General features: G+C 38.8%; 2 protein-coding genes across 11 annotated transcripts in view; one reads left to right on the top strand and one right to left on the bottom strand.

Annotated features, from left to right (window-relative positions):
* The window catches only part of PPHLN1 (periphilin 1), a 66,590-nt gene extending 50,691 nt beyond the window's left edge, over positions 1–15,899 (top strand). For all 6 annotated transcript variants that reach the window (XM_071733586.1, XM_071733589.1, XM_071733587.1 and 3 more), the window contains one exon: positions 12,513–15,899. In XM_071733586.1, coding sequence (XP_071589687.1) covers positions 12,513–12,722 — 210 coding nt within the window. In that variant the 3' untranslated portion in view covers positions 12,723–15,899. The remainder of the gene's footprint in view (positions 1–12,512) is intronic.
* A 3,437-nt stretch (positions 15,900–19,336) lies between these two features.
* PRICKLE1 (prickle planar cell polarity protein 1) overlaps positions 19,337–22,547 on the bottom strand; it is a 65,053-nt gene continuing 61,842 nt past the window's right edge. For all 5 annotated transcript variants that reach the window (XM_071733578.1, XM_071733581.1, XM_071733579.1 and 2 more), the window contains exon 8: positions 19,337–21,624. In XM_071733578.1, coding sequence (XP_071589679.1) covers positions 20,768–21,624 — 857 coding nt within the window. In that variant the 3' untranslated portion in view covers positions 19,337–20,767. The remainder of the gene's footprint in view (positions 21,625–22,547) is intronic.

Here is a 22,547-nt window from a genome sequence, read left to right as displayed (position 1 = left end):
ATAAAAGAGTTTATTTATATTGTAACAGTACATTTTTTTCAATAAGTGCTTTCGTATAGAGTGCTGTGGTTGCCAGTTTCATTATCTAATTTAGATCTTCTTTTGTATTAGCTCCTTAGTAGCTTGCTCTTTCTCCTGATTTCAGTTGTTTGACTTGAAATTATTTAGCTTGGTGTCTGCCCTAAAGTGAATTATTTTAGACTATTCAAACTATAGCCTATGTACCTCTAAAAAGAAGTTTAATATAGTAAGTTATGCTTGCAGGTATTAACTAATTTCTAAGTTATTTGAGGATATCTTCAAAATATCAAATTATTATTGCTGGTAATTTGAAATTTTATGAAGTGTTTAATTGAAGGGTCTGCTCCCCCAGCCCTTTAGTTGTCTCTGCAATTTGCCAGAGTGAAGTTCTCTGCATTGAGGTGTTGGCCAGAGGCAGAACTTGCTGCACCTCTGAAGTGACCATAATGCATAATGCTGCTGGTGATACTCAGTGAATTTTTAACCTGCAGGAGGTTGACTGGTTCAGCTCTCCTGGGCAGCTGCTTATTTGTTCTAGCTATGTTTTTTCCATTGATTTTTTTTTTTTAAATTTATGTGATTCTTTACTACTGTTACTAGTAAACAAATACTGTACAATAGTCAGGTTTCCAGTTTTGCAGTAGAGTAAATAAGCTTTTATTTTGTACATCCCAGAGGACTGAGTCTAGACCTCTAGTAGTACCATTATGTAAGTTTTGTCTCTTGAGTACTAGAAATATCTGTGAATTTGTTACATCATCCATTTTCACAATTTGTAGATGTCAGGGATCACAGAAAGCAGCTCTAAGCTATTTGAAGAATACAGAGCTCTCAAAAACTCTGTTTCAAAAATCCCAAACATAAAGCACTATTAGATAATCCCACTTTTCTTCTATTGGCTGTAATAGTTTTATAAGGATTGACTGAAGCTAGACTCCTAAAGAATCAAAGCTTTTCAGTGGATTCCAGAATCTGAAGACAAGTGAACACTTGATAAAGTCATGAGTAAGTCCACATATCTTCCCAAGTTCATTCCATAATCTGTCCTCTGTCAGTTCACCCCATCAGACAACTTCTGGAAAATGTTCAGTGGCGCTGGGTTGAACAGGGCAGACATTCCTTTAATGAGTTTGATAGGTAACAGTTCTTGTGCTGAAATGCTGCAGCACTGCTTAACTATCTCATTAGCAAAGGCTTGTAATGAGGAAATAGAAAGCCAATGTTCTTAGTCTCAAAAGATCTTTTTAAATACAAAATAGGCTTGTTTTTCACATGGGAAAATAGTTCACAATTTAAAAATCGGTGATTCCCAAGTTTTTTTTTTTGACCCAGCTAATTGCTGTGATTCTTCAGTATTACTTATGAGCTGTAACCCAGATTTATCAAATAAAGAATTCCAAGTACTGTGGGATACAGTCAGTGGTGTATCCACTGAGTAAATGCAGAACTCCTACTATGTTTCCTTGGAACCACAATTGATGATCACTGCCCTAAGGCATATGATTTACTAACCATAAAAGACAATCTCTGCTCCTTGTGGCTTTCTCTTAGGGAGAGTCATGCTTTTTTATTTTTACCAATTTTTGGATCATATTTCTAATTCCAAATTGAGCTGGAAATAGCTAGAATTGTGGGAATAGATTCAGAAGGAGAGATGGTTTGGTTGTGAATGCTAAAAAATCCCAAAGGAATTAATATGTTTGCAATGAGAAATGAGGCTTCATCAGACAATTTTTCTGACCTGTTCTAGTCCCAGCCATTGTGCTAACTTTAGATTCTTTCTATATATATATTTCGTGTGTGTCTGAAGATGCATGTTAAGATATGTGGCCATTTAAACACAGATTCAGTGTACTTTGGGTCAGATAGCAGTTGAATGAGTGGTCTCAGGTGAGCTTAAAGAGACTGGACACCCTAGTAAGGCCATAGATAAATGTTCTCATTTTATGTCATCTGCAGCTGATTGTCATCTTCTCCCCCAGAATAGGTGATTCCTCCCAGCAGCACAACTGGTATGCTAGCAGGCTGAGTTTGCCTATAAATGAATTTTAGGAGTAGTCTTGTGTACTGCTGGCTCATACAAACAAGTGGGATGATGGTTCTGGCATGGGGATGGTGACAGCTGGGAAGGGGGAATAGTCTTTTCAGCTGTCACAGCTGCATATGGAAAAAGATACCCATCTGCAAGCCAGGAAAAGCTTACAGATATCTTAAAACACATGGCCTTAATTTACTTTTTCCTTTATTTGACTTTATATTTGAAATAATTACTTTAAAAAAATGATGGGAGTGACTGTTTAAAAGGTAGAGACAGGACCATGACTTGGACATGAAAAAAATTAGCTCCACTAATAAAACTGATTTGTGAGGCTAATATAATGTGTGAAGTAATTCTAAACTCTCTGAAACCTTAAGGTTTAACATAAACTAAGTAATAAAATGTTGGTAATCTAAGTAATTGTTTTTCTGCTTGCAGCTGTTGCTTTTCTTTTCTGAAAAGTTGTCTGCTACATACAGTACTTTACTTATTTTGTGTAGTATTTTTTTTTTATGCTGCACTTGAGAGAAAAGCCTAGCCTTTGACATTCATGTCCAAACCTGCTTTAGCATTTTTTTATCCATCTAAGAAGAAGTAGAAAAAAAAGAATTGCCTTTTAGGCAGTGATGATGAGATTCTCATTTAAGGGCTGGTTCTTAGAAACTCATTGATTCACTAGCTCTGAGTTTACAATAACAATTCAGCTGCTAGTGAATTATGCAGCTGATCTGCTGGGAGTTGTTCATAATTGGAAAAGGAAGATCTGTTTTTTTTTTTCTTTTCTTGCTACTTGTTTATGTTGTGCCACTGAAGAAGACATAGGTGATCCACACCCATTGCCCATTGTCTTGCCCATGAGTAAAAATCAACCCTCTTACTGCAGAATGATGTCAAATCTGAGAATATCAGTAGCTGAGGATATTTGTTGAAACTGGAAGTCTGAAGACTTCTGTTGAGGGAAACTAAGTCACCACAGTTCACTTTTTGGTAAAAGCTCACGTGTTACTGCTGATCTTGACTGCAACAGTCATATAAGGGGATTTTAAACTACTGTACTTTCTGTAAAAAAAATAATTTATGTGTTATTATTACAAGGAAAATTGGTTTGTCCTGTAAATGTTACCATTAATGTAAAGCCCATTCTGATGAAGCTTAAATGGATATCACTTTCCTTTATGGTCAGTGGACATAACTGAAAGCTATTAAAGTATTTTTAACAAGAGAATTAACACAGACAGAGTCTTTTGTATATAAACTTCACCCTTCCTGTTTTGGATGGAGCAATAAGTTTACTACAGAGCAGATTTAGGAAATAGCTTTCCATCAATTCAGAATTTCATAAATAAAAAGTTGCAGGGCGAGGTCCTTCCTTTGGCATAAAGCTGATTATTTCCTGTTTAATCCTGAACTGGTGCATTTCAAGTAAAGGTATTTTTTTAGCATCCATCAGAGAACAGAGATTTTAGGTTTCTGTTTTCATTCATGGTTTTATAAAAATGCAGTTTCTAGTCTTGAAGATCATTATAGAAAAAAGGGAAATTAATAGATATACAATTTTTTTGGTCTCTCAGACAATTTTTTTACTTAGCTGCACAGTTGTTGGACATTCTTAAATATGTAGCTGGGCTGTCTTACACATGAGCTGAAAAGGTGTAATGGATATGGCTTAAAAAGATTATCAGTACTTCTAGTGAGGTTTAAAAACTAACGAATTGTAATTGCTGTGGATTCATTTGAATGCAGATTTATCATCTGCTTGCAGAAGGCACAAAAGTTCCTTAAAAAGTGTATGTAAGAGGTAGAATTTAAACTAACACTGCTGTTTTACCTAAGGAACACACAAGTTAATGTATGAAGTAACACTATCCTCATCCAACACATCTGTTGTAAAGAAGCCTATGAAATCTAGGCCACACACAAACTGGTCTCCAAGGGCCTGTAGTTGGTGTTAGAATGCTGTTATTTTGTGGTCTGATTGGTTTAGTAGAGAATTATCTCCAGTAAAACCATGTAACATAATAGTCCTTACTCTCCCACATGGGAGCTACTCCTGCTTGACTGAGCAAGACGTTTCTTGAAGAAGTAATAATGCACTTGCTCTTGCCAAAATGTAACATTAAATGAAGTGTATCATCATGTACATTTTTGTTGTGAATCAATTCCTGCTTATTTAACCGTTCACTTAAAGCCCTCCACTGTGGTATTAAAAAATATTAAAGTAAATATATGGATTTCCTAGCAATATATTTTAAGTTTCTTGAAACTTGTTTGTAGTAAATTTAAAGCAATGGGGAACTATTTGGAAAATGTAAGGTTTTATAAATGAAAAACCCTTGGCTGAACGGTCCAGATATTAATTTAATTTCCAGGTAGTACAAGTTGTAGCAGTTTTAGGTTTATGTTGTACTGTCCTGATAGCTTTGTGTGTGGTGCTGTCCCTGTTTGCCTTGACTTAAGAGACCTGAGATAGTTCAATAGTTCATATAAACAGATTTATAAATGGTACCAACTTGTTTGGCTTTTGCTATTGGTTGTTGAGAATGCCATAGCCTTGCTTTACAGATTTTTCTTTACTGTGTAACTGGACCTGTAAACACTGCAGATGTTGAGGACTTTCCTTTTTAGTTGCTTTTGATTATTTTTGGCTTTGCTCAACAGGCTCCTATAAATGCTGTATGTCCCATCTTTGTTTTATGAGCATTGAGTGAATGCTCAAGGCTAAATTTTTGTTTGTATGGAGGAGGGGAGAAGAGAGGAGTTGAGGAAGAATGGCACTCCTTTCCAGAGATGATGAATACAGGTATTAAAGAATAATATTAATTAACAGAGCCCTGCACTGCAGAAGTCATGGGAAGATGAGACTGGAGTCACTGAGCCAGTCACACCTGAGCCAGTCACAGGCTTCTCCTGAGCTCCACCCTCTCTCTGCAAACTCCATGACTGCATTGTGACTGCAGAGGTGTCACCAGGGGCATAATGGGAACTAAAGGAGTATCCAGGTGATGTCTTGAGCTTAAACTGGTTTTATGCAAGAAAATAGTTTGGTCTGTGTGTTCTTTTCCCATGCATTTCACAGCATGGAAAAGACCAGAGCTATATTTTAAGACCCAAGCCAAATCTTCAGTTCCTTTCAACATTAAAATGTATGTGTAATTTCAGCAGAGAGTGTGTTTGTTACTCTAGGTACAGGCACCCATCCCACAATTTTATAGAACATTTCTAGTCTGTTTTCATACTAGAATTCTACTTGAAAATAAAGTGGGAAGCCTTGCAATGGCCTTGTTTTGGACTGTTGTCCTCTTTCAAATTAATTTAATTAAAGGGAATAAATAAAACTACAAGCAGAAGATGCTGTGTCCTAGAAGCAAAATGCTGTAGAACAATTGAACAGAACCACTGTGGCCTCCTGCCATGGAGCCCTGTGTGGGAGCAGTGACCTGTTCCTGGGGACATCAGAGCTGCCTCTCCCAGGGCCTCCTCCTAGCCCCTGTCCCTGCTGCTCTCTGCTCACACCCACCCACAGTCTTGGTCCTTAAAGACAAAGCCCACCTGAAATCAGAATTCATGCTGCTTTTAAAATGATGCCTGTATCAGCATCTATTCCACACGAGGGGCTTCAAGCAAACCATTCAGTCAGGTTTTTAGATGCCAAAAATGGTGGATTTCCATTCCAAAAACCTATTAAACCAGGCAGTTGAAGCTTGCAATGGAATAAAGGGTAGCATTTAAGTGCAAGTAACTTTAGTATTTCCCTTTCTTCAGTAAGTAGCAAATTAACATGAAATTGTTCATTATTACATCTAGTTGGTCTATAAACACTGATTAGTGGGTACAGAAATTATTGCATAAATTCAAGGCAAAATTGTTAGTGCATTTTTAAGAAAGGAATAGAGTAAACTTGTTTATATAATTTAAATTTTTATACCATTACTGTAACCAAGGACTAAAATTTTTGTACAGTAATTTAGCTTTGTTGTAACCATGAAAAATAGTTCATCTTGGTTGAAAACCAGTTTTAAATGTCTTGATCATGACAATTGTCTGCCAAGTGGCTTAATGACAGTTCTAAGCATGCTTTGCACTGTGGAGCTATAAATTTATATATATATTGTACTCATAAACATAACAGTACAATTATATTGCCACTACAGTAATGAAAATGTCTCTGTACTCTTTCAGTGGAGGGTTAGCTTATTTTACTTGAGGAGTGTAAATTTCAGGTAGGTTAATAGAGCCCTAACTTTTCTGGCTGAGATAAATCCAAGATAGTATGTAAGTAAATTAACAGTAAGTTGCTTGGGAAGAGTTCATAATTCCTTTTATGAGATGTCTTTTGCAAGGAAGGGGCTTTGATACCAGCAGAAGTTGTTCAATGTGTAGAAATTTCCCAGTTTATTAGAGTTTACATGCACAATTATAATGCAAAATCTTTCTGATTCTGCAGCTAGTTTAGAGCTAGGTCAACATTTTGCAAGAAAAAGTATAACTCATGGTCTGTCTATCTGTGCCAGAAAACCTGGCATAGATGTGGCTGTGTTAACACAAGAAGGGTGCTTTGCCAGGCTCGTTTGAGGTCTGATGGGGAGGGGAAATAAGAAGCTGGCTTGTGCCACCAGAGGGCTATACCAGCCTGGCTGTCCTGGTTTAGCTGGGGGAACAACAGCTGTTTCCTCTGTCTGGTGTAGAGGAACAGCCCTGGGGCTTCCTAGAAGCAAGAGAGGATTCATTTTGGGATGTCTGTAGGGGATATGCTATGGCTTTCAAACTTGTGCTGTATTTGTGCTCTGCAAGTTCAAACTCTGCCTTTGTCAGAAATCAAAAAACTCTCAGTGAGCATGTTGCTTCTTCACTCCTTGCACGGGGATTCGGTATCTGTGGGAAATGTGCCCTTAGTAGCTGAAAAGTTTCTGTCTTCTGGAAGATAGTATGTTAAGTGAATACTTGCATGAATCACAGATCCAATATTGTGATTGCTGGGCATGTTGGGTCTTCTTGAGGGCGAGTTAGTACCTAAGGGTTGCAGGCTGTTTAACGTGGTTTCTGAGCAACAACCCTAACCCCTCCTCCCATGTGAACTGAGCCTTGAGGGTCCTTGGCCTTCTGGATGAGGAGCTGAGAAAAGGCATCTCTGAAGATGGGCACTGACTTCCAGGCACTGGTGTTGGGCTGTGTGCATATGGTGCAGAGCTGCTCACTGAGCCTGCTGCTGTGTCATATTGCTGTGAAGAAGGAATCCTGGTGGAGGTCAGGGAGTGTTAGATCAATCATCTGTGAATGTATGGAATTACAAGAGTGCTCAAAAATGCAGGAAGGAGCAAGGGATTAGAAATTACAGGTGAAATGGGCACTGCTTTCACTTGATAAATCATCATATTCACTTAGTAGGTGTGGTCCTCCTCATGCCTGGTGGTCCTGCTTGTGTTTGTGAGCAAGAGCAAACCTGCACTGAAAGTAATTTGTCCATCTCTTGCTTAAAGCTGCTCGAGCCTTGCATGCCCAACTCTTTTGATGTTTCCTATTCAAGAAGCTTTCACATGTGCATAAAGCCAAGAGCATTGAAGTACAAGTCATATTAATTCAAACCCATAGCTGGAAAAGAGAGTTTATGTTGTCTTACCTTTATATAAAATAAAGCATGTTCTTTAGAATGATTCTCCCACAAATGAGAAGTGAAGATTCAGTTAAGTCCTTTCTGAAATGGAGAAGAGAAATTTGCATCTTGCATTTGCTACTCAGTTGTACTTTCTGCTAGTTATGGACATGGGAGGTACAGAGGCTTAACTTGTACCCTGGTGGGACCAGTGTTCCTGAGGGTCTTTCCCCAGTTGTCAGGGAACTTCACCATTGTTTCCCTCTTCCTCAAAGGCAGCTTAGAGCAGAAGCTGTAGTTTCAGCTGATCTGAATCACCTTGAGAAGTTAGAAGGCCTTTCTTTGCACAGACAGTAAAGTTGGGGAGACCACCGTGAGGTGAAATAAAGGTTGTGAATATCTCCATTTTAATTGCTCTGGTTTTCTTGGCTTCCTCCCCTTTGAATATTGTGTCTACTCTTGCTGTTGAAACGGAACTGCTTTTTTGCCAGGTATGCAAGACTTTGAGACCAAGATGATAAAATTTCTGAATCTTCTGCAGACTGTAGTCATTCCTAGCTAGATATAATTTCATCCACAGGAGTTTAGATGTACAACAAAATTTTGTTGATCTTGTTTTACACCCATTAGCTGAGCTATTCTGTATGTTTTCTTTGGTTTAAGCCAAGACCATTTTTAGATTATTGCAGTCTAAGACATGAGCAGTCCCCACATTTGCTATTGCTTCTCTTTCTTCCTCATCAGATGTTAATATCCCAGCATCACTTAGCTGCAAGAAGAGAATGTGTGGCATCCTTCATCTCTTTCATGTCAATATCATACCTTGTAATTTAAGTCAGTGTTGATGGCACTTTGAGATTAACTGTGGAAACTTTGCACAGATGCAGATTAGGGAGGTCTCAGAAGTTTTGCCTGGTGAGTTCTAGGGCTTGATCACCTTCAGCCTGGGTGACTGGCATCTCTATTGCTCTAGCTGTATCTGGAAGTAAATAGCTATTAGCTATATTTAAACAGTTCTAAGTGCAAATTTTGGTTTAGTGTTCTTAAACATATGAGGACTGTTCACTAGCATGTTGCAGGTGCATCCTACCTTTAGATTTGGGTCTAGACAAAACCAAAGTGTTTATACAGAGACCAGCACACTGAAGAGTTTATCTCAGCCAGATCTTCTGTGCTGTTATCATGTAAGACTGAAAGGAGCCAATATACCATGGGAATAATATAAAAGTAGGAGTATTTGTGATCCTCCAACCTCGCAGATGCCAGATGTGCTGATTTTGGAAAACTCTTCAAAAAGAACTTGAAGTCAGCTTATATACTTCTCATTCATAGGGAAAACAGGGCTATATTTATATTTTGTATGTGTGTGCATATAAAATAAATTAAAATCTATTTATATATTTGGGAGTAGAACAGCTGTTTCTGCTTCTCCTTCATCTGCTTACTAAAGTGTTACATGTTCTTTCCATTTTGCTGGTGCTGTGGCATAGGTCAGAGAGTAAAAGTGAGCTAGGGCCTTGGTAACTATTATCCTGTGGCATTAGCTGTTTTCATGATTGCCTGATATACATATCAAACAGAATAATCATGTCATTGGTATCATTCCCTTTCTTGTTTTTCAATGTAAAAAAGTTATTTCTTCTTTCTCCACACATGGAATAATTTTCAGGTTTTAGTTCCAGATGTTTGCAGATGAGCTTTCCATGGTGTGAGCTCAAAATCAGTATTATCTGGAATTTTATAGACAAGGTTGTTTTCAAACCTTGTTGGGTCACAAGTTCTTTCAGAATTCTTCTCCAACAGAGAGTGGGTTTGCTTATTTGAAGCCTTTTCTACTGTTTTTTTCCTCAAGCATCACAGTCTCATCTTATTTTACAGAAATAACCTCCTTCTCTTCTGTGGAGAAGATGGATTTTAATATGCCATGCCACCATTCTCTTTCCAAGATCTTTGAGCGCTTTCACACGTTTTTCAAATAATTGACTGTACCATTAAGTTGTAATTAATATGTTGTGTAATTGATATTCATGTAATTGATAATCCCTACTTCCTTCTGTAAAGCATAGTAACTTCTCTTTGAGGCTTGGTAGTCCTGCACTGGCTTCAGATATAAACCAGTTTATGAAGTAATTTCCACTTCATGACTGTGGCTCAGTTCTTTCAGTTGTGCTGATGCATTTGGTTTTAGAACTGAATCACATTAATTGGGAGGGAAGTAATTTTAAAAGGGATCATCTCAGTGAAGTAATTTACGGTGTAGGTATACAAAAAGGTTTATCAGCACAATTGAGAAGGAGGCAGATGGCACCAGGAGGATCAGAATTAGCAGCTGGGGTAGAAAACTTGTCACGGGAAAGTTGCTCAATTATTCTTAGAAAAGCTGAGCTGTTTCCTTTGTTTTCTGTTGTTATAACTGCCTTTCCTGCTCCACCTTCTGCCTTCTTCCCCTGTTTTAGGTCAATTATCTTTTTCTTCTTTTTTTTTTTTTTAAGTCTTCTCTCACAAAGCATTGAAAATGTTCATCTCTTGTATGAAGGTGTTTGAAGATCATTATGACAGCAAAGTGACTTCTGATTCCAGATGATCGTGGCTGTCCTGATTCTCCTTCCACTCTTCTTTTGTGAAAATTTTGAAGAAAAATGTGCTTAGACTGAGCTAGTGTTTATATGCTATGGGTCAGAGAATTAGATCTAGCTTAGCTCTTTGTGGTGTGTGAGAGCAATAGCAGATAACACTATTTGCCATTCATTTGAAGACCAATTAAAAGCAGAACATTTCCTTCACTGGTAGCTTTGGGTAGCTTTGTGTGCCTTCCTGTGCAAGAGAGGGAAAAGTGTCTGTGTTCTCTGTTAGTGTCAGAGTTTCACTGGTACCAGTGTTGCACAGTGCCTTGTGAATGGTAACAGTTACCAGGTTCATCTACCTGTAGAAAATCATTTACACATCCTGGTGTGACCGCTTCAAAGGTGACAAAATAGGACAAATAGGCATACAATAGGAAAAAAAACTGTTTTGAGCTATTTCCCCCAAAACATAATGGCTCTAGGGAGAAAAAAACCTTTCAAAAATCTGTGAAGGTGCTAGCAAGTGTGCTGCAAGCACTTGAAAGGCAAGAGTTATCCAAATTGAAATACCATCTGTCTGTAATATGGCTAATCAGAGACAGCAATTCTTCCTGAGTTTTTTCCTTTGAAAGAGTCAGAAGAAAGAAACACAAATTTGCTCTGTTTGAAGTACCATGTTTTACTTGCTGTGGAACATGAACTGTCTGAGTTTTGTGCTGGTATTTTACTACCAAAGAACTAAGCATGCAAAGGAAGAAACAGACCCTGCTCAGAAAAAAAACACCATGTGCACACCATTTCCACACTGAGATGTTTTGCTTCAGTTTGTTTGGGGCTACACTCTTCTTTTTGATTTCTTGATCTCAACTGAGAATTTGAAATTTTCGTTGTTGTTTGCCAGCCAGTGTTTGAAAAGTGGGTCTTGTTTTAAACTATTATTATATATTATTATGTTTGAGAACTGTCTTTATTAAAGGGTGTCATATTAAATAATTTCTTGCAATAGTAAGAAAGAAGTTTAATTTGTGTGCAAAATATATTTTATTTGGCTGCTCCTCTGTTACGAATATACTTGAGCTCTGCCTTTGAACTGGTCCTAATGAATAAAATAATGTGATGTTTGGTTGTGGGGGTTATATTGTTTGGGGTTCTTTATTTCTTTTTTACTAATGGGAATTGTTTATATACTATTGTATCTTTTGTGTCCATAGTATATACACATTTGGGAGGAAAGGTTCACACATCTCTGTAAAAAACAAGTTCTAGCACAAGCACACAATGCTAAGAGATAATCATATACTTTGAGGAATGTCAACATTTTAGCTTTTTTTTCCTTCTAAAAAATGTAAAAGGAATAAAACTGTTTTATCTCCATTCAGATGTATTTTCCAAATGGAAATAGGGCAAAAAGGTGTGAAAATGAACTGCATCTGGCAGTTCGAAGAATTTGACAAATTCCTTTTTTGGTTGGTGTTTAGATTAATAACCTTAGCTGGAACTTGAAAAAAAAAAAAAAAAAAAAAAAAAGTTGAACACCCACTGACTTGCTTTGAAAACTGCAGAATTTTTGCAGTTAATAAGAACAGAATCAGATGTTTCTCAGAAAACCAGTTGCAGTGATAAAGAGAAGTTACTTCTGAACTGTGATACATAACTGCCTTGCACAGTCTTCATTCCCTTCAGTACCAGATCAGAGGGGTTCATGTAAACACCTGCCAAGATTTCTCTTATCCATGGTGGCTGAATCACCAATGCAGATAAACTTCTGATTAAGGTCATATTTGTCAAGGACTTCTGTGAGAAATAGATATGCAACTAACAAACAGATTTTGGTGAAATTATTTAAATGTAACTTATATCTAAGGTATTAGGAAAGACTATAAACTGAGGTATTGTTGCTTTATATAATGATTGAGATTTTTTGTGGCATTTCTAGACGTGCTACAGTTAAATTAAATGCACATATATTTGGAATGAAAATCTGGTTTAGCATTTGCACTTTTATTAAATATTGCTGCAAGAGGGTTTTTTTGTTGTTGTTGTTGTAAAAAGAGGCCTCTCTTTTAAAGGCATTTTTTTCAATAAATGTCATTTCTTGTGTCTAGGTATTTCTGAACTGGTTACGCTCATATTAGTGCAGTTCAGAAGAGAGGAAATGACAAATGCATTGTTGAAAGCCCTGTTAAATCCAGTATTCCCTGGTTTGGAACTGCAGTAGTGCCTAAATCAATGAGGGCTGTTGGTGTGCTAATGTAAAGAGTTATGCATTTAATAATTTTCTAAAATGTTTTGTTTCTAGGTCTACAGGCAAGACTGTGAAACCTTTGGCATGGTGGTGAAGATGCTAATTGATAAAGATCCATCTTTAGAGAAGTCCATTCAGTTTGCCCTGAGGCAGAATTTGCATGAAATAGGTGAGCGATGCATTGAAGAACTCAAACATTTCATTGCTCAGTATGATGCTGCCAATCAAGATCTATCAGAATCCTTTAAAGAGGGCTCATACTAAGGACAAAACTGTGCTTTTAGATCCTTCGCATTGTGTACTCCATAACTCATAAATCTGCTTTTTGTGGGGACAGAGGAGATCTTGCTGGAGATTTGAGCCCAAGGCCTGCACTCCTTCGTAGTAGCTCAGGTGGCTAAATCTTGTTCACTCTGGACTCCACAACTGCATTCTGCTACTGGTTACTTGTTGACTTAAATTTCCTTGACAGGATCTTCTTTTCCAAAATGTTGTAAAGTTACTATTTTTCAAACCTTTACACAGTTACCTAGGAAAAAATGTTCAATCTAATGTATGTACACTTATGTTATGATGTATGTAAGTGTAACTTCAAACACTATTTTTTATTAAAATAACAAGAAGTGGCTCTTTGTTCCTCAAATTATGCAGAAATGTCTTGTTTTCCTGTATGATATAGGAAGGGAAGATTTGCAGAATTGTTCACAGCTATGATTTAAATTATTATAGTTTAATTTTAAACCTCAACTTCATTCTGTAAAATTACATTACAGGTTTTTTCTAGTCTGTGACTGCTAGGGCAATTCTAACTACTCAAAATAAGAAGTGCTGTATTTTTGTTCTAACCGCAGGTTCTGCCTTTTAAATTCTGATGTTTTCCATGCCATGAGTCTTACTAGTAAGCAGTATTATGTAGGAGGAAATCCATTTTTTATTACTTTTTGCTACTTAATGTTTCTTTTGTTATGTTTTTGACTGCACCTTTCAGAGTGTAACTGCAGGCAGCCTCTGAGAAGGGAAAGGTCCCCTCTACTCGTTTCTTCTTCCCCCCTCCCCCCTCCCCCCCCCTTATGCCATCTCACGGTTTTTCTTCCATCAGTTTTAACAATTAGGAAGTTGTGTGTCATCTTTGTTTCTGACATCAAGAAGAAGTGGGAATTTGAGGTGACAAGGTGGAGCAAGGAAAGCAAGATGGACCATCTCCTTAGTAATTCCAAATTACTTTGGATTATGTGTACCATGAAGTTGAACCCTAAGACCCCAAATTCATCATTATTTCAAACCTAGATAATTTCTGTGTAATATCTGGAGCCACTTTTAACTTCATAGAGTGACTTGCTGATGGACAGTGAAGAGAGTCAAGAGGCTGCCAGTTCTACATGATTACTTTTCAGAGATGAAAAATATTTAGGATACGTCGGCAGTTTCCTGACTGTTGGATTGTGTATAGCTTTACATTTAATGAGGTACTGGGTTTTATGAATGTTTCACGAAAGGGATAATTTGAGCTTATGGTCACAAAGAGGTAAGTATAAGCATGATTGGTTTGTATACATTTGCATTTCGAAATGTGAAAGTCTGTAAAAGGACTAATGACTAGAACTCACCATTTCTGAAGTCCACAGTCTTAAATGAAAAGATTCAGTTAATTCAGCCCCCTTATCAAGATGGCTTCTCAGATTTCATGAGAATGGTGTGCAGAAAAGTAAATGAAACAGCCATGATTTTGCATGTAAAAGGTACTGTATGTATCACAGCATCTTACACATGCAAATCTTGATAGGATGTATTGAATATGTTGCATCAGATTCCTGAGATGCCTGATTATTTTTAATGTCAGTAGGGTGTGGTTTTGCAGTTGTCTTTTGATGGTTTCTAAGAGTTCACATTACTTAAAGGAGATGACCTGCAGCTTACCTTGTTGACACCTGGGGTTGTGTGGGCTTCACAGTGAGTGGGAATTGGCTCATGGATCCTGTGGGATGCTAATGTGGGGAGGGAGAGAGGAGAAGAGAGGCAACTTACTGTGGCACAGTAGCTAGACCTGAGCAGCCCCTCTGGCAACAACCTGGTTTACAGAGATAGGCTACAAAACCACTGGCAAAGTCTTCACTCGGGTCGAAGAATTAACAACAGCACTTGCTTACAGGACTGAGAGCCTTCAGGATGTTACATCAGTGTTTCTGCTTTGGGTTAGAAATGCTAATGAATAAATACTGATATCATGCTTAATGTTGTTTTGATTAAAAATGTGCATTACTGTACAGTTTGTTAAGAGCCTCCTTTGTTAGAAGCCTGATTGCATTTACTATAGCAGTATCTGATTTTTCAAGAAAAATAAGACCTAGGCTTACAGTCACAGAATCATAGAATAACTCAAGTTGGAAGGGGCCCATAAGAATAATCAAGTCCAACTCCCTGCTTCTTGCAGGACTACCTAAAATTAAACCATATGACTAAGAATATCATCCAGATACACCTCAAACCCCGACAGGCTTGGTGCTGTGACCACTTCCTTGGGAAGCCTGTTCTGGTGGTTGACCACCCTGGCTGTAAAAAACCTTTTCCTAATACCCACTCTGAACTTCCACTGAAGCATTTAATTTCCTTGTGTTCTGTTGCTGGTCACCTGAGAGAGGGGATCCCCACCTTCCCCTCTGCTGCCCCTCTTGAGGAAGTTGGAGTCTGCAACAAGCCAAGTGGCTCAGCTGCTTCTCATTCCAGGCCTTTCATCATCTTGCTCACCCTCCTCTGGGCACACTCAAAGAGTTTGATGTCCTTCTTGTACTGAGGTGCCCAAACTGCACACAGTGCTTGAAGCAGGGCCACACCAGTGCTGTGCAGAGTGGGACAGTCACTTCCCTTGGCCGTCCAGCTGTGCTGTGCTTGATGCACTCCAGCACATGGTTGGTCCTTTTGGCTGCCAGGCACACTGTTGACTCATGTTCAAACTACCATCAACCCACACCACCAGATCTGTTTTCATGGGGCTGCTCTCCAGCCTCTTTCCCCTCAATTTCTCTGTATAACCAGGATTACTCCATCCCAGGTGGAGAGTCCAGAATTTACTTGTATTAAATTCCATATGGTTGTTGATTGCTCAGCTTTCCAGTATATTCAGATTTTGCAGCAAGGCCACTTTACCCTTCATGGAGTCCTCAGTTCCTCCTGGTTTACTGTTGTTGGCAAACTTGGTTAATATATGTTATGCTTCTGTGTCTGCATCATTTAGAAAAACATTAAAGAGCACTGGCCCTAAAACAGCCTTGGAGAAGAGCCCCACTGGTGACTGACTGCCAGCATGATGTAACCCCCTTTACTGTAACTCTTTGAGCCTGATCTGTCAGCCAGTGTTCTTGGGGTTTTAAGATTAGCTAAAAGATCAGCAAAATCTTTCAAAATGTGGTTATACTGTCCTTTGCTTAATCCTTTTTTTTTTTTTTTTTTTTTAAAAAAAAAAGGATTAAATTTTACTCATGGACTAAGGAGTCTTTTGAAGTTTTAATATGTGCTGTTTCTGTGGAAGGCTTAGTTCACATACATGAATGATAACCAGTTTTCCATTTAATACTTGTTATGTTGAACATTCACATTTAACCTGTTGTGAAGTGTGATTTCTGTTGATGTAAGTAAAATATTATGGTGATCCCTTAATTTAAAAAAGAAACGTGGCTTTTAGTCTTGCTTCCTGTAGAAACAAACATATACTTTGGATTTATTTGTATCAGTGTAAAAATTTGTCCTTGATGTCATGGACAGCCCTGATAGGGCTCATGGAATAGGGTAGAAAGACATTGGTGGAAGGAACCAGGTGCTTTGCTAGAGGAAATTTTCACCTTAAGAGCTCCTGAAAAAAACCTTACTCCTAGTGGCCATTAATCTGCAGACACCCTTAAAAGAATAAAAAGAGGAAAAATAAGGAACAAGCCATGGAAATTCAGTGCTACCTTGCAAGGCTGGAGGAGTTCTGAACAGATCTGTAGCCTCCCTGGGTGAGCTGGCTACTTTGAGCAACAATGTAAGCAGTTAGGGTAGAGATCAGCAATAAAACTGCCACCTGATGATCTTTAAAGTTCTTTTTTCACCCCAAATGATTCTGTGATTCTATGGATATGAGAAGAGCTCGTGCCATGTATTGAAGAAGCACTGGGTACCCTGTGGCCCTGCTGCTTGTGCAAAAGCTTCCTCTTCTGATGAGGATGATGTGTTTTTCTCACTGTCATGAAGATTGTACTGGGTTTGGCTGGGACAGAGTAAATTTTCTTCCTAGTAGCAGGTACAGTGGTGTGGTGCTTTGGATTTATGCTGTGTTGATAACACTGGGATGGTTTAGTTACTGCTGAGCAGGGCCTGGGCCTTTTCTGATCCTCACCCCACCAGTGAGTAGGTTGGGGGTGTGCAAGAGGTTTGGAAGGGAAACAGCAGGGACAGGAGACCCCAGCTGACCAAAGGGATATTCCACACTATGTGATGTCATGCTCCACAATAAAACTGGAGGATGGGTAAGTTTGCCAGGGCTGCTGTTGCTCAGGGATTTGCTGGGGTTTAGTTAATTCTTAATAAAACTGGTGGTTGGTTAGTGGGAGCATCTGGGCTTTTTTTAATGTCACTTGGGATCTTTTCTGGGGCCTTGTTGTGTATGGTTTTTAGTTGGGTTTTTTTAATTATTTTTTTTTCTTACTTATTAAACTGTCTTCATCTCAACCCATGAGTTTTCTTACTTTTACTCTGCTAATTCTCTCCCCCATCCTATTAGGGGGTAGAGAGTGAGCACCTGTGTGTGGCTTTGGTGCCTACTACGGGGTAATAACTCCACTTGAAATATAGGCACTTCTTCCAGTAACACAATCCAGAATTTACAGTACCAACTGGTTACTGAATCTGTCTTGTGCTGGTAGCAAGTCCCATATCTCATACCATTCTTCTTCTATGGAAGGTGGATGAATCAATTAGAAACATTTCTCTCAAAAATAATAATGAAGTAAAATTTTTTATATTGATCTGAAAAAAAAAAAATAAATTGCATAGCCATCCTTAAATGTAGTATATAAATTTTCAGGTGGATAAAAATAAGCGTGCTTACAAGTAAGTGTTATTCTTTCCCTAGCAGGAATGCCTCTCAGCAGTCAAGTCTGCAGCAATGTTTTCTGATGCTGTTCATTACATGGGGTCCTGCAGCCTATTATGGGTAAAGAAGGGGCATTTGCCTCAGAGCAGAGGCATCTCAGCTGGCCCTGGAAAAGCTGCTCATCCACTGGAAGCCAACACTGGAACTCTGCTTCCCTAGATATCCTGCTGTGCAGACTGCACCTTCCATGGCTGCTTCTGCTCCTGAGGGAAAACAGGTTGGAGCTCCTGCCTGGGCTGGCAGAGTTGCTGCACTGTGGCAGGAGAGCAGCACTTCGTGCAGGTGGTTTCCTTGTTTATTATTGCCCCCTTGCACAAACTGCCTTTAATTTTTTTTCTGAGTAAGACCGAGGACAAGGAAAGTCTCTCTCCACTGCCAAAGCTTCCAGCTGAAAAATAACAATAGCAGCAGTGGTGGGAAGGTGGAAGTGTCATTATTTCCATCACTCATTTTGAAGTACCCAGAGCCCTTGCAGGAGCAGAGAGGTCAGGCCCAGCGAAGGCACATTTACCCCTGTTATCCTTGGGGTGTGTATGAGAGCATGGGGAACAGATACATCTTTCAGCTTAATTATTTTGAAGTTCAGAGGGAGGTAATGGTAAAGCTAACTCTGAAGACAGCTTTTAAGTGACACATTGTGTTACAGGGTTTGGGGTGGGTTTTTGTTTTGTGGCTTTTTTAACGAAAGTATTAAGCAACTAATAATCTATGGAGGTCTTTTATCAAATACTCCATAAGACACTGTACTTTGAATGTACTGTGTCTCAGGATATGGTGTAGCATCAGAAGACTCCTGGAGGAGTTCTCCATGAGACAGTTACTTGCTCCACAAAAGGACTCAGTAGTTGCAAGCAGACGGCGCCTTTAATTCCCGAGGCTCCTGGTTCCCCGTCTTTGGAAATGTAGGTAAGAATGGAAGGTCCCAATCATTGAGCAAGTCAGCATCTCTCTCCTCAAGTCCTGTAGGTCTTGGCACTCTGGTTGCTGTAATATACTTAAGCACAACAGGCGTTTGGCTGCTAGGAAAGCAAATAGTGCCTAAGCCACCGGGGCAGCCCGCCAGCTGGAAGCATCCCACCAGCCGCCCATTGGCCCAGGCGCTGTAGCACGATACTCCTTTGATCAGCTTTCATGTACACAAGACTTGTTTGTACTAGAAAAGTGACTTATATGGTGAATACCACCTCTGGGAGTAAAGGATCTTTTGCTTATTTTACCCTGAAAAAGACAAGCAAGTAACTGCTAGTTTGATTTTTAGCCTTAGCAATAGCTTCATTTTCTTCGGTGTAAGCCAATACCCCTGTGTCCATTCCATCCCTTACTTTGAGCTGCTTTTTATTGAAAAACCTCAACATCCACAAAAATAAGCTTAGTGCAGTTTAGCAGGGGGGGTTTTGGTACAAAGCAGCTGTTATTTCATCAATTACCTGGCTTCTGTGGTCAGAAAGCCAACAGCTTTAGCATTTACAATCTTAATTGGTGGGAGCCACTGTTAGTTGAAGTAACAAATTTCTGCCCTTTATTTAAAACACTGGAACTTTTATTATAACTTAAAATAGCTCCTGCTCCACATACAAGCTCAAGGCAACTTCTGAGATTATCCACTATTTTAGATTTTTGCTGGCTTGCCTTTCTAGAACCACCCAGCATCTCTCTTCCTTGACGTGTAGGTAACCTTCTGAAACTGTTCCTGGGAAAGGAGGGGAACAAGAATTAGGAAAAGAAAAAAACCAAAACACATCCACAGGAGTTGCATATTTGTTGTACTTATATATTCCAGGCTTGTGTGGTTTTTACATTTATATAGTTTACATTTTGCTTGACCCATAAATAACACTTGCAAGATTAACAGGGCCATAGTTTAGAGAGTATTTACATAGCCCCACCATGCATACAGAGCTTTTAATACCTAGTAGACAAAATTAAGCTGTTTTGCACTAAACGTTTTTCAGTATTTTTCAACTTAAAACCCCTGACTAAAATACAAGCAGTATTTCATCCATAACGCTGCTGTTAAACCCCTAACAAATCTAGTCTGATATTGTAACAAACTTCTTCAAATTCAGGGATATAAAAATATTCAGCTTTTAAAATTTTAACTGTACAATATGTACATTCGTATTTGCACTGTTAAATTATGAATACATTTAAGCCTATGAAATACTACATTATAAATATCAATGGGTTGGGTTTTTTTTTTTTTTTTTATTATTTAGAATTGCAGCTAATACATTTTTAAACCTGGATAATGCATTTGAAAAGATACAATTCTGGAGGCTAATCCTTTAAGCCCTTATGAAAGTATTTCTTGCGTAAGCAGATCCATTGACTTAAATGGGGTGACATGCCTGAGCAGAGGACTCCAGCAGTTGTACCTCTCTCTTTCTGCTGCTGGGGGTTGGGGAACAGGACCTAAAAAGCCATCACCACTCATTGGCAGCTAAGTCCAATTCCAGCAGCTGAATTAACATCTTCTTTTAAAAGGGCACCAAAAAAGAACCCTTACGGAGGGACGGAATTAAAAAAAAAAAAAAAAGTGGAGGGACAAAAGGTGAGTTAAATGTATAAACCATTTACCACAAGTTTAGGATATATCAAGGTTTCATGGATCCAAGTTCTGACTTTTGCCTCCTTAAAGGTGGACTGTGGAAAAGGAGCATTTTCCCAAATTAAAAAAAAAAAAAAAAATTTAAAAATCCAGTTTTTGTAGGGAAACTTGAAGGAGGAAGAGTGAAGAAAGGACACAGCAAAGAGCCTTCTTTTTCTTGGTCATAAAAAGGTAAAAGTCAAAGATCAACCTGTGTGTGTATATATAGCTGCAGCACAGGACTGATGGTTTTATTTGTTGATCTTTGTGTTGAATTCCCCCTCAGAATATTCCACACAGGTGAGTAGCAAGCATAAAATAAAATGTCTACAATAAGTGTGTATCAAGAACTGCAGTAACCGTATTTTGACAGCTGAAACATAGTATGTAAACCTAGCACTATCTGAGCAGATCATCATTTGGCATGGTGACATTTCTGAATGTTACTTGTACAATGTAAACTCTGGCAGGGTTACCATTTACACTGGCAAAGCATTAAGAACGTTAGCAACTTGCCTAAGTACAATTATTAATATAAAAAGCTGTGTTTCAAACTGGAGCTACAGAGTTGACTGATCTTCCCAATTGTTAAATTTAAGAGATGATGCAATTTTTTCCTTTGTGTCCCCTCTTCTTCTTTGATTTGGTTGTCCTTTGTCCAAACTGAGAATTAGATAAAGCAGTAGTTGGACCAGAAAGGTCATCTGTGTAGTATGGGTATCTCAGTGAGCGTGGCTGTGGAATTGGCTGTCCTAGAAAATAACCTTCCTCTTCGGAATCAGACGACGAGGATGAAGTTGAACACCAGGAGTCATCTTCCTCACCATACAATCCAAAAAATTTATCAACCACCTGATTCCGCAGCGCGTAATCAGACCGAGTGTGGGCATATTGTCCGTACAGCTCCGCGTTTTGAATATACGCCCGAATCTCACGGGAGCTTCTGTTTTGCATAAATTTTTCATGATCCTGAGGGGAGTAGTAACGAAACCTCTCTCTTGGAGAGCATCTTCTTTCTGCAGCCAAGTTAAGTGCATTGTCTGAACGAGACTTCCTACTTCTTCTGCGATGATGAGAAGGCCGATTTCCACGCTCTTCAAAATGGTAAACACGCCTACGAGTCCTCTCACTCATCGGGGGCTGACGGATTTCAACATTTTCATAACTTCCATTATCAATAACATCATCTGAAAACTTCACTTGCTGTGGTCTAGACTGGGATTTAGATCTCCTCAGTACAGGCACATGCACTGGCTTTTCCTCTGGCAAGACCTTTTCCTGACACAACTCTGAGCTCAGACTCTTCAAGGACTCGGTGCTCCGGTGGAGCATTGAAGAATTCAGAGTTCCCATGTTGCTCATTTTCTCACAGTCCTCTACCTCCAGTTCTTGGAAAGTCTGCAAAGAGTAGAGCGATGGCCGTGGTTTCCCTTCTCCATCCATTGAAGCCCCTGTGGTGGGAGTGGAGTAAGGAGGAAAAGGAAAATGAGGACTATCAAAGAGATAAGTATTATAAGAAAATTTTTAACAATTCTTTTCAGCAAGGCAAACATGGTTTTTGGAACTGTTACCAAAAGGACTAGCTTCACAGGAGAAATAAGCTTTGTTTTGACTTAAAATATTGAAGGATTAGCTGTGATTACCAAAGAATTAACTAACTTTAGGACATCAAGAGTAGAAATAGTTTAATGAGTTTAAAAATTTTAAACAGCTCTAACACACATGCAGCAGCTAAGTCTCTAAGGAAAAAAAGGAGTTACTTAAAATTATTCTACCATCTGTGTTTGCCATTTTTAAGGCTAAAATATTTCATGTCTCCAGTATCACTAAATTCAATATTCCAGCTGTTGCTACAGGAAAACCACACTTACTGCCTCACCAAGAAGGATCCTTACCCTCTAAAAACCATCAGCAGTAGGCTGGCCTGCTTTACTCCAACTTTGTGTCCAATGACCCTTCCCTTCCCACAACAGCAGCAGCATCTGCCCTGTGGAATTCCCAGGTGCAACGCCTCTAAGTTCCACCTCCTCCCTCTCCTCCTGTGCCCCCTGAACCAAGATCTCCTCAACAGTTCTTTTGTTTCTACTTGGGCAGTGCAGCACATGGAACTACACGAGTAGCTACAAGAATTCAGGTTACAGGAAGAAAGGAACGGAGGAGAGGATAGGACAACTTTTAAAATGGGTTTCTCATACCTAACACTCAGGTTTGGGGTTTTTGTAGGGAAACAGGAAAGGAAAGTTAACTCACAGACACACAGTGACACTTGCATATCTGACTTTAATCCCTTTGCCTAATTTCAGTTATGTTTGACAAGAAGATCGCAGAAGTGTCTCTTTAGTCAATGGAGAAAGATAATCTCATAAACTTAATT

Source organism: Heliangelus exortis, chromosome 1 (assembly GCF_036169615.1).
Source record: "Heliangelus exortis chromosome 1, bHelExo1.hap1, whole genome shotgun sequence".
NCBI classification, from domain to species: Eukaryota; Metazoa; Chordata; class Aves; order Apodiformes; family Trochilidae; genus Heliangelus; species Heliangelus exortis.
Note: the sequence above shows the minus strand (reverse complement) of the source record. Positions and strands in the feature narration are given on the sequence as shown.